Source organism: Miniopterus natalensis, chromosome 2, assembly GCF_054644295.1.
Source record: "Miniopterus natalensis isolate mMinNat1 chromosome 2, mMinNat1.hap1, whole genome shotgun sequence".
Classification (NCBI taxonomy): domain Eukaryota; kingdom Metazoa; phylum Chordata; class Mammalia; order Chiroptera; family Miniopteridae; genus Miniopterus; species Miniopterus natalensis.
In genome coordinates this window covers 140,386,436-140,398,870 of record NC_142082.1, presented here as the reverse complement: position 1 = coordinate 140,398,870, position 12,435 = coordinate 140,386,436, and the positions used below count along the sequence as shown (strand labels likewise).

Below are 12,435 nucleotides of genomic sequence, written 5' to 3'. Positions count from 1 at the left end.
CTTGCTGCTGCTGCTGACACCCCCAGCTGACAGCACACAAGCCCCCAGGAGTTGGAGAAGCCCCCGTGCCCTGCGGAGCTCCTGTCTCCCCCAGAGCCCAGGCCCCCACAGCTGACCCCACGACTGGGGCCTCAGCTTCCCAAGCCTCCACGGCCTCCAGCTCCTCCTCCAGCCGCTGCTGTTATGCACCACCTCTGCAAAGAGTATTTGAGGTCAGGGAACCTGTGGGAGGTCTGCCCAGCACGTCCCAATCCCCAGCCCAACTCCTGGGAGCCGCCCCTCTCTGTCACCCCCTTACTGCCCACTGAGATTCCGCAGAGGACGGGTAGTTCAGGCCTCAAGTGGGGGAAGGAGGTTGGCCCCTCTGGGACCCAGAGCCACTGGGTTACTGTGGACGCTACTCAACAACTCCTCCCAGCCTGTAGATAGGATGATTTAACACCAGTACCGGCCCACATTATCCCAAGACCTGCGACCCCTCCCCAGATAAAGACCCCAGGACTCGCAGATGCTGCCAGAACTCACACTCCTCAGACATCCTGGCTGAAAACCAGACCTCAGTGTTAGCCATCTGCACCAGATCCTCCCTTTCCCTAAAGCACCTTGATTAGGTCAACAGCAGTGAAAGCCTTGGTCCCCCAACCCTTTCCTAATCCACCTTGACAATAAGAAACACCTGGACCCTGGTCAGGTGGCTCAGTTGGTTGGAGTGTGGTCCTACAGCAAAAGGTTGCAGGTTCCATTCCTGGTCAGGGCACATACCTAGATTGCGGGCTCCATACCCCATCCGGAGGCAACTGATCAATGTTCCTCTCTCACATAAATGTTTCTTTCTTCCCCTCCCCCTTTCCTCTCTCTCTAAAAAAATCAATAAAAATGTATCCTCAGGTGAGGATTAACAAAATAATAATAATAATTTTTTAAAAAGAAGTACGCTGGATGGGTGCTCAAACAATCATGACACACATCCCTCTTTCTATTGGGTAAGGTCGGACTTAAATGATTACCCTTTTCCCCTAACATTCCCCCAGAGGATTCCTGACCCAACCCAGCCTCACCCCACTCTTCAAGATCCTCTTCATTCAACAAATAGTACTTAAACCCACATGGGACAGAACCCTGTACCCAAATGCCAGCCTACAGGAACCCACTCTTCAGAATCCTATAATTAAGCCAATTATAGATAGGTGGCCTAGAAATAATATTTATGCCTATGACTCCTCTTTACAGACATGTTTTACAGCTAAAACATGAGACATGAAGGGTAGGGAAATCCATCCAAGATAAGGTTCTGGTGGGGTCACTATTGCACAGAAAACAATTTTCCTGGATGTCTAACAACTTGGAGCCCTTGAAAGGAGGATTCTGGGCCTGCCAGGGGCTACCACCACCCCCAGCAGCCCTCACATGCACACACACAGTACCTGGCAGCAGGCTCAGGCAGGGGAATCAGAGAGACTCCCACTAACCCACACTCCTTGCCCTCTAGGAGAGTTTGATAGGTGGCGATCTCAATGTCCAGGGCCAGCTTGACGTTCATCAGCACCTCATGCAGAAACCAGGCCAGATCCTCCTTGGCCTGCTGCAAGGCGGCCTTGAGATCCTGAAGCTTGTCATTGGTGTCCTTGAGGGCCACTTCCCCACACTGCTCTGCATCAGCAATGGCCGTGTGCTGGTTGGCGTTCTGCATTTGGGGGCCAGGAGTCCAATTCAGAGTCAAGTACATTCTCTAAGGCCTGCCCTGTGCCTGGTGCTTGCACATGAGTCACCTCGCTTTGGGCAAATGAGGAAATTACAGCCCACAGAGGTTCCAGCTTAGGCCTCCTCTTAGGTCCTAGCTTGTCAAGGAGTAGGATTAGCAGCATCAGGCCTCAAGGACCTAGCCCAGCTCAGCAAGAGTCTCACTTTTCCTATACCTCTCTCCTCTCAAAACCTCCCTCCTTGACTACTCCCCTAATTTGGTCTTTACACAGTCAGCTTCTTTCCCCCAGCCTCTCTAATCATGTCTGTACTCAGTATTTCTGGCCCATCACCCTTCAGTCTCCAGGGAGGCAGGTAAAACCTGGGTCCACATGACAACTTTGTTCAGCCCAGAACTGCACCAGTCAGTCAGCGTGCATGAGTCTGGGGCATGATTTCACTGTGCTAGGTGCCAAGCCCCGAGGTTTATGCTGCCACGTGCTCTTCCTCCTCCTTCTCACCTGCTTCTTGGCATCCTCAGTCTTGGCCCGCAGCCTCTGGACCATCCTGGGGAGCTCCACGATCTCACTCTTGGTGCTCTCCAGGTCATCCCTGTGTCTGCTGGCCATGGTCTGCAGCTCTCTCAACTGGTCCAGGAGTCACATTTTCAGAAAGCCAGCAGGGGCTCCCACCCCACCCCTAGGTATGTCAACCAAAACTGTCTGCACACATTGCCAATACCTCTGGTGGCTTCGAGAGGGGTGGGGGTGGGGGTGTCATACCACCCCCTTCTATGAGAAGCAGTGGGTTAGAGCAGTCAGAGCTCTGATTAAAAAGGGAGATGTCTGTAAAACCCAACCAGTGAGAAGGCGAGGGAACTGCCATAATAGGGATGAAGAGAGTGCCTCACAGGCAGGGCCTGCCTCCTGGATGGCCTGCCCAGGTAGGTTGATGGGGGCGACAAGCTTCTCTAAAGCTGCATGATGGTGTCACCCACCTTGCTCTGGTACAGGGTCTCGGCCTCAGCCTTGCTCCTCCGGGCGATTTCCTCATATTGGGCGCGGACCTCGGCCATGATGCTGTCCAGGTCCAGGTAGCAGTTGTCCATGGACAGCATTACGGATATGTGGCTGGTGTCTGACTGCATCTGGCATAGTTCTTGCAGAGCCAAGCAGACGTGCCCACTCCTGAGCAGACCCCACACTGGGGCTCCTCAGAAAACAGGGGGCCACCAGCTTGGGAGAGAGGGCTGGATACTGACTGAGGGACAAATGGGAATGTTTCACTTTTGTTAGGACAGACATGACTCAGACTCCTACTGGCGAACCTCTGAACGCCTTCTCCTCCGGGAGACAGAAGGCAAGTGGTCATGAGGCTTGGAGATGAGGCTCAGACCTAGGGCATCATAGAGGACCTTCAGGAAGCTGATCTCATCTGTCACACTCTCCACCTTGGCCTCCAGTTCCACTTTGGTCATGTAGGTAGCGTCACCGTGCTTGGAGAGAATTCAGTCACTGAGCCTTCTTACCTGTGGGCTCAGACCAGTCCTGGGCACTAAAGGAAGGAGCAGGAGGAAGGGGCCACAGGGGCCACCCCAGCAGCTCCCACTCAGGGAAATGAGGCGCCCATCCAGACACAGGAATATATGTCCTGACGTTACTACACCGGCTATTTTGCAGGCTGGGCTGGGAGAATACCCATCAGAGAAGAGCAAAAGAGGCTCGGAAGGCAAGAGGAAGAACATGGGCTGGGGCCATTGCACTGAACCTAGGCAAGGAGAATTTTTGAGGAGGGTTTGAGGGAGAATCTAAATTCGCAACCCTCAAAGGCCTTCTTTAATAGCTCCTAGAAGCGCACTCTTGAGAAAAAAGAATCCTTTTTCTTTGTCCACTTTCTAATCACAACTCAAGGCCTCATCAGATTCACAAACCCCACATGCCTATGAGGAAGGAACATGGCAAAGGCCGGTGGGCCCTTTATACCCCCCTCCAAAGATTCTCCAGGTCCTGCCCCTGCCTAGCCCACCCAGGGAGTTCTCTCCCAACCTGGGTCCTCACCCACATGGCCTAAAGAAGACTCTCAAATTAGCAAGACTAAAATGTCACCTCCCCTCAGCCTTTAAACCACTCTGTTTAGCAGGACTTTGGGGTGGGAGGTGGGGGAAGGGACCCTTCACCTTCCTGAAGACCACAGAGTTGTTTTCTGCAGCCGTGCACTTGTTGGTCTTCTCTTCGTACTTGTGAGAAAAGAGTACTTTCTGATCTGCCTTCTCTGAAATGTCCTCATGGCCCCAGAGCACTTCCCATAAGTAACATAGACTCAGGGCTTCTTGTCCTGCCAGGTCAGCTCAAGGCCTGAATCACTGCAATGTATCTTCTGGGTTCAAGTGAGACCCAGTTCATTCAACAGACTTTACTGAGCACATACTATGTGCCAGGTGCCACACAACGGTGATGATAATTAATGGGAGTAGAAGACCCTTCCTGGTGTAGAAGATCCTATTCTGATTAATCCTGGAAGGCTTCCTGGAGAAATTTGGATTTTTTTATAAACTATTTATGTGACCAAATGGAGATGGCTGAGGTACCAAGAGCTCTTGGGGAGAAGTGCCTGGTGCTGACTCTGTGTACAGCAAGAACAGTATCTCTGTGAGCTCTCAGTAGATACTGAATTAATGAAAACAATAATGGGTCAATAAGAATGTGCCAGATCTTGCTCCATGATCCTGCTTACATTAATTCATTCAATCCTTATTACAGCCAGTAGGGTAAATTCTATCACTGCCTCCATTTTACATATGAGGAGATTGAAGCACAAAGAAGCCGAAGCACTTGTCCAAGATCACAGAGCTTGTAAGTGACAGAATGGGGTTAAAAGTACAAGCCCTCAGACTCCAGAGCCTGTACTCTTAACCATGGAGCAGGTTGCTTCTCGTTTAGAAGCCTATCGACAGGGGAGATAGAATTCACATTTAGAATGGAACTTGGAGATGACCTAGTCCAAGAAGGATAGAGAGGCTTATCCAAGTCTATAAGGCTCATGAATGAGTTTCAGGATGTCTTGGAAGTCCCCCAAAATTATATGTATGTACCCTTTCATTAAATTCCCAAAAGAGTTTCTGCTCTAAACAAGCCATGAGCCACTGTATTCAAGACTGTGATATTGAAAGTCAAGTGATGAGGGTGGGAGGATAGGGGAGTGTAAACTCCTACAAGTTTGCAGCCATCTGGAGCAGAGCTAAACTGGAGCCCAGGACTCCTGTCATCTGCCTCTTCCTACCCTCCAGCCCTCCCAGCCCCACCCCGGGGACTGGATGGCATGCACTTCTTCAAGTCCTCTACCAGCTCCTCCGTGCTCCTCAGCTCCTCCTGTAGCTTGTTCTTCTCAATGTGCCGCCCACTCAGGAAGTCCTTGAGACTGCTGATGTAGTTCTCAAAAAAAGGCTCCAGGTTGTGGTTGCTGGTGTGAGAACTGGAGCCCTGCTCCTGCAGGAGGCCACACCTAGCCACCAGGTCCTGGTTCTGCTCTTCCAAAAACCTCACCTACTGCCCAAGGAGAAAAGGGCTTTAACCATGTGGCTCATGACACCTCCAGAGATAAAGCCCCGATCTCTCCTGCAGACCTGCACTTTGCATGCTGCCATAGTTTCATGTTAACCCCATGTGGATGTCAGTGTTGATGTAATACAGGGAGGTAGAGCCCTACTATGTGGATAAGGAAACTGAAGCCCAGAGATGCCCAAGGCCACACAACAACTTAGTAGCGAAATAGAACTTGGGTTTCCTGATACCTAGGCTCAGTGCTCTTCCCACTGTTATCATTCATTCATTTATTCCTTAATCATTCAGTAGTCAACAAATAGCAGATGATTCTAACATCCATCAGAAGAGGAAAAGCAAAGCGACCCAGTTAGGCTAGACTTTCTCACCGTCCAGCTATCCCAAGACAGGCTTCCCTTGTCAATGAAGGAGGAAAACTTGTTATTGAGGGTTTTGATCTGCTCCCATCCTGGGCCTTGACTTTACCCAGCCTGGGGCTCGATCTCCACATTGAAGGGCTTTAGGAGGTTCTGGTTGACAGTCACTTCCTGGATTTCCCCAGGGAAGCCACGAGGGCCACCAAAGGCACCAGGGTTACCAAAGCCTCCAGCTCCTCTGAAGGCCCCAGCTCTTCCACTGAAGCCCTCACCCAAGCCTCTTCTGCCACCTCCAAAACCACTGCCTCCTAAACATCCTCCACTAGCCCCCCCCACCCCACAACCTGCAAGCCCAGGTGCTGCCTCCAGCCATGCTAATGGAGATCTTGTCCCCCCACCCCTAGGTTATAGAGACTCCTCCTGTGGAAGCCTCCTCCCATCAGGGCACAGGCATCAGACCCACTGCCACCCCAGCCTGAGCAGAAGGTCGAGGAGAACTTGCTGGAGCTGACCCGGCTTTGGCCCAACACCACGGCTGAGTGGCCACTGAAGCCCTGGTGGCGGCCCCGCTGGAAGACCTGCAGGGTTGTTGGCTGTAGCTGGCCTGCAACTCATGGTGGACAGCAAGGTATTCCAAAAGAAGGGTGGACTCAGAAGGCTGGAGGAAACTCAGAGAACTTCTGAGGTTCTGGGACAGGGAGTTGATGGTGCCAGCCAAATAATTGAGGTATTATCAGCTTTGGTTTGCCTCGCAGCAAGAGGTTGAGTACCAAACTCGCAACGCACCTTGGTAATCACCCCAAAATTCCAAACTGCTTTGCTTTCCCAGGGTTACTCCCCTGAAATAAGCTTAAGTTGAGAGAGGGGCCAGCCTGCAGGGCTGAACACAGCCCCTAATCCCTGAGATTGACAGGTCAGCGTTTCTCTACCTCTTCTGTGTCTCCACAGCCACTCTGCCAGCCCATCCAGCCTAGGGAGATTATGGGATGGGTGTGGAGCCCCAGTGAGGACGTTGGGGGAGAAGGAAGAAGGGGACAATCTGAGAAGCAGAAGGATTTGCAGAAGTTAGAGAAGGTGCAGCAGCTGCCTCTGGGGGCCTTGCCCCCCAGGGAGGAGCAGGTGCATATCTGAAACACACAGTGCCTTCTTCCGCATGAAGCTCTGTATGTCACAAATGGGCCCTTCTGGGTACCTGCCCCATTCCCCCATGGCCCTCATTTTTGCCCAAAGCATCTCACTAATCTGACAAACCAAGATAGAGCAATTTGGTCCAAATAGTGGCGCACACTGAGTTAGGAGACCCAGGTCCTGTCCCTGAGGCTTCTTGCTGCTCAGCCTCCTCTGGGCTTCAGACTTGAGCTGGGGGTTGCATTGGAAATTACTGAATCCCAGAGTTCAGAGTAGCTATGGAGGTGGGAGAATGGAGACCAGTGGGCAGTGTCCTAGTCTCGCTGCCACCATCTCAGCCTGCTGACATGCTGCTGAGTATAGAGCCAGTCTGAGAAAGTGGACAAGGGTAGTCTGGTGGCTTGAGGTTGGGGGATGAGGGCTTTGACAATACATAAAGCCACTATCTGCAGACATGTGAGGCTGATCTTGACTCCAAAATCCAAATAGTGCTTTGGGTTCCAAGTGTAGCCAATGCCTTCATAAAAAGAGCAAACATTTAATCATATCTGACATTTGTGGAGTGTCAACTTTTTTAAACCCTTTCATTTCTCTGCGCCAATAAACAAATGAGCAAACACACTGCACACAGACACACACCCTCTTGTGACTCATAGACAAAATACTTCACGAAACCCATGACCTCAAATGAAAATGACAAAAGCATTAAGCATGAACTGGGTATAAAAACTAATGCAGCCAGAAGGAAGATGCTGTCCCAACCTACCCAATGACTCTGCTTTTTGCCAAGAGGCATGAAAACTAGAGAGTGTTCGGAGAACTCAGACAGGAGTGCTCAGCCCTTGTTTCCCCTAAGACTTCATTCCCTCCAACGGTTACAACGTGGACCACTATCCATTCAGTCATCTCTCCAAACATCCATTCATTCTCTCAGCAATCATTTGTTAGGCACCAACTTGTGTCAGGCACCAGGCTACCCAAAAGAAACACAATGATGCATGAGACAAGGTCCATGATCTAGAGAAGCTCACAGTTATTTGAAGGAGTCAGTCATGTAAACAACTTCTTACTTCACATTTGAGTGAGTGGTTTTGATAGCAGATCAAAAAAGTACCATGGGCATAAGAGGAAGAAAAGCTATGGAAGGCATCATAAAGGAGATAATTTTGAGTGGGGTACTGAGAGATGAATAGGAGTGGACCCAATGGGTGGAGAAAGGCACTCATGGTAGAAAGGAAAACTCTCCAAATATGGGAGAGGGGGGATGTTTGTGAGAGATGCCGCATGCTTGCAGAATAAGGGGCAGGGAAGAAGAGGACAGGTGATGAGAAAGGAGCTGAAGGTATAGGTGGAAACTGATCACGATGTTCTCTCTGTGCTGCGCTGCAGCACTGGGACTCGATGCTGACTGAACATCAGGGCCACAGGGCAGCGTTTTTTTTTAATTGTTGTATTATTATTTGTTAATTATTGTATTATTTTTTATTGTTGACACTATTACTGACGTCCCCTATTCTCCCCCCCTTTACCTACCTCCACCCAGCCCCCACCTCTTCTCCCTCTGGCCTTTCACACATTGCTATCTGTGTCCACAGACTATGCATAAGTGTTCCTTCGTTAATCTCTTCACTTTCTTTCATCCAGTCCCCCCATCCCCGTCCCGTCTGACCTCTGTCAGTCTGTTCCATGCTTCCATGGATCTACTTTGTTCATCAGTTGATTTTATCATTAGATTCCACATATAAGTGAGGTCATATTTGTCTTTCTGTCCGGCTTATTCCACTTAGCATAATAATCTCCAGGTCCCTCCATGCTGTCACAAAAGGTAAGAGTGCCTTCTTTTTTATAGCCACATAGCATTCCATTATGTAAATGTCCCACGGCTTTTTTATCCACTCCTCTACTGACGGGCACTTGGGCTGTTTCCAGGTCTTGGCTGTTGTAAATAACACTGCTATGAACACAGGGGTGCATATATTCTTTCTGATTAGTGTTTCAGTATTCTTAGGATATGTTCCCACAAGAGGGATAACTGGGTCAAATGGCAGTTCCATTTTTAATTTTTTGAGGAAATTCCATATCCTCAAGCCCCACTCCTGTCCTCCTAAATCAGAATCTTAGGGAATGTGGCCCAGGCATCTATTTTTTTAAAGCTACAGTTTGCTTTAATTCAGAAAGACTAATTCCTATAATGTAACTAACTTTATTAAAAGAGGAAAATTCTACATTTTTGTGAAAGGTTGGGGGAACAATAAAAGAAAGTCACCTGTCCTGTCTTCTTCAAAGCATGTGTAGAGTTTTATCTTGTCCCAGAGGCTGGGTAGCACTCAGCCTCCAGATGCAGGCACCAATGCTGTTGACTGTGAAGCGCCACCAGGGCAATTAAAGAGGCCAGGAGCTTTGAAATACATTACTGAGAACAAGAAAAGGCAAACCACATCTGGGGCAAAATATTTGCAGTGCATATGTCTGGTGGATCTCAGAAACATCGTTGTGAGGGAAAGAAGCTGGACACAAAAAGAATATATTCTGCATGATTTCATTTACATGAAATTCTAGAAGAGGTGAAAGTGACAGGAAGCAAGCCCCCACCTGGGCCTCAGGGTTGGTGGGTGATTGACGACAAAGAGGCATGGGAGAGCATTTTGGAAGATATCCTATATTTTGAAATTGGTTATAATTACATGGGTATATACATTTGTCAGAACTCATTGAAATGTTCTCCAAAAATGAGTGTATTGTTCTTGTATGCAAATTATACCTCAATGAAGTTGATTTTAAAAAGGGGACAGGAAGAAGAGGCAGAATATTAACATTAAAAATAACAGGAGCTCTGAGCTGCTCTTTGGAATAGCTGTATTTATTTGTCCTTATATATACCAAACCATAAGTCCCTTATGGGGACAGCCATGTTATATTCATCTCTGTAGCCAGCAAGCTAATGGTACATGGACTGAATTGGTGCCTAATAAAATTTAAGTAAATGGATGAACAGAATGGAAGTAAGCAAGATCACCCAGGAAAAACATGTAGCATGAAAGGAACAATAGACCAAAGAAGGAACTCAGGGGAACATCAATGCCTAAACAGTTTTCACGCTACTTTTAATTATAGACTATATCAAGCATACAGAAAGTAATATAGATAGCAAGCACCTATGTGCTCACCACCAAGGTTAACCAACCAGCTGGCCATCTCTCTTTGAATAATCATAGTGTTATAGAAGCCCCAATTTAAGATCCATGTGGGGAAAAAACCATACACAAAAGTCAGCTGCAGATCTGAATGTGAAAGGTAAACAGTAAACCTTTTAGAAAGACATCAGAGCCTGGCCGGGTGTGGCTCAGCCGCTGAGCGTCTGCCTAGGATCCAGGAGATCAGGGTTCGATTCCCGGTCAGGGCACATGCCCGGGTTGCGGGCTGCAGCCATCAATGACTCTCTCATCATTGATGTTTCTATCTCTCTCCCTCTCCCTTCTTCTCTCTGAAATCAATAAAGATATATTTTTTTAAAAATAAAAATAAAAAAATAAAAAATAAAAATAAATAAAAAATAAAAAAGACATCAGAGAATATCTTCATAACTTTAGAGTATAGAGCAGAGTATAGGACACAAAAAACACCACATGAAAGAAAAAGAATCTGAGTAATCTGGTTAAGTAAAATTAAGTAACTCTATCAAAAAGCTCCATTAAAGAGCAAAAAGGCAACCCACAGAGTGGGAGAAAATATTCATATACCTGCAAAGAACTCATATCTATATAACACATAAAAACACCTATAAATTAGCAAGAAAAAGACAGACAACCCACCAAATAGAAAAATGGACATAAGACAGGCACAAAAGAGGATATTAAAATGGCCACTAAACATATGAAAGGAGCTCAACATCATTAGCCACTATGGAACATGCAAATTAAAACCACAAAGATATACAATAATACCCCTTCCAAAAAGGCTAATATGCAAAAGAAAGAAAATACCAAGTGCTGACAAGAACATGGAGCAACCAGAACTCTCCTACACTGCTAGGATGCCTACCTTGGCAATAAAAGGAGCAAACTATTCACTCAGACCACTGGGATGAATCTCAAGGCATTGTGCTGAGTGAAAGAAGTCAATCTCAAAAGGTTATCTGCTGTGAGATTCATTTATATGGAATTCTCAAAAAGAGAAAACTATAGTGCAAGAGAACAGATTAGTGGTTGCCTGCTGTTAGAGATGGAGTGTGTGACTATAAAAGAATAACACAGGGAGTTTTAAGGAGTGAGGGAACTAACTTTTCTATACCCTGATTGTGGTGGTGGTCTCACAAATCTATACATGTATAATTGTGTTAAAATTTATAAAATTATACACTCAAAAAGTCCATTTTTAATGTATAATCATAAAAAATGTAAACAAAAGGAGGGACATTTTGAGCAATATCACATGGGCGGGAGGAGACACTAACTTTACAAGACAAATTACCAGGTTTTTTTCACCAAATAAATTATAAGGAACAAAAAAGAAGGATGAACCAACTGTAATGCATGAATATTGTTTAGGCCCTGATTCAAATGAGTGATTTTAATGAAAACACTCATGAGACATTATGGGAAATGTGAACTGGGATTGGATATTTGATCTCATTTCTAGCCTTGAGAGTCTGATTCCTCAGAAATCAATTAACAGTGGTGACCCTAGAAATAATGATGGTAATATTTCCCATGTACTGAATACTTATCTTGTTCTAGGAGCTGTGCCAAGCTCTAGCATGCATTATATCATTTAATCAGTTCATTAGTCAACAAGTGCCATGGAGTGCACATTTCCTGTCCAGTATTATGTAACATACAAATAATATGTGATAGTCCCTCTCTTTAAAGAATTTAAAATCTGAGTGCTAATCAAATTTGCATACATGTATTATAATACCTGCATGAATATCTTTTATTTTATAAAGTGCTTTTTGTAGAGTACATTTTTAATGTATTCCTTGGAACATCCTCAAGAGGCAGATATTATTTTTATTACCACATTAATGAATACTAACAGCTAATATTTTAAATTACTCTCTTTCTTTGCGAGTGCCCAGTTTACATTGCTGCCAGGCATGAACTTAGCCTCAATCAAAAGAATACTAGCTTTTTAATTTTCTTTATTTTTATATCCCTCTCATCCCAATACAGTAGTTAACTTAAAAATAATAATCCAAGAGAGAAACAAGATGGCGGCTGCACCCGCCGCCTCCGGCAACCACATCAAAATTACAACTAAAATACAGAACCACCATCACTCAGAGCCTCCTGAGATCTGGCTGCACAGAAGCCCTACGACCAGGGAGCTGAAGGAGCATTGACACAGGCAGGAGGATCGGAGACGCGGGCGGATCGGGGCTGAATTGGAGACACGCCGCAGGCCCACACCCGGTGCCGGGGTTTAAACCCGGGAGGGAATCTCAGCGGTGGGGTTTCCCAGAGGAGTGAGGGGGTCCCAGCCCCACAGCAGGCCCCCAGCCCAGGGCTCCAGGCCGGGAAGAGACGTCCCCACAACTTCGGGCTGTGAAACCAGCGGGACTGTCTCTGAGGGTCGCGGAGGCTGCGGGAGCCCCAGCAGCTCCTCTTCAAGGGCCCGGCACGGACTCACTCGGACGCTCCCTCTGAGCCCAGCGCCGGGCAGCAGCCTGAAAGGACCTGGGACACTCGGGGAGGAACTAACCTGCCTGAAGT

The 12,435-nt window shown here is 47.3% G+C and overlaps 1 protein-coding gene across 1 annotated transcript; it reads right to left on the bottom strand.

The window, feature by feature from the left end:
• Positions 1-457: 457 nt before the first annotated feature.
• LOC107528131 (keratin, type II cytoskeletal 3-like) lies at positions 458-7,403 on the bottom strand. The gene is given in 11 exon segments (XM_087813764.1): positions 458-543; positions 1,474-1,684; positions 2,202-2,327; positions 2,678-2,838; positions 3,076-3,175; positions 3,857-3,933; positions 4,991-5,222; positions 5,609-5,951; positions 5,953-5,990; positions 5,992-6,200; positions 7,364-7,403. Coding segments are annotated over 11 exon segments (1,623 nt in total).
• Positions 7,404-12,435: the final 5,032 nt, after the last annotated feature.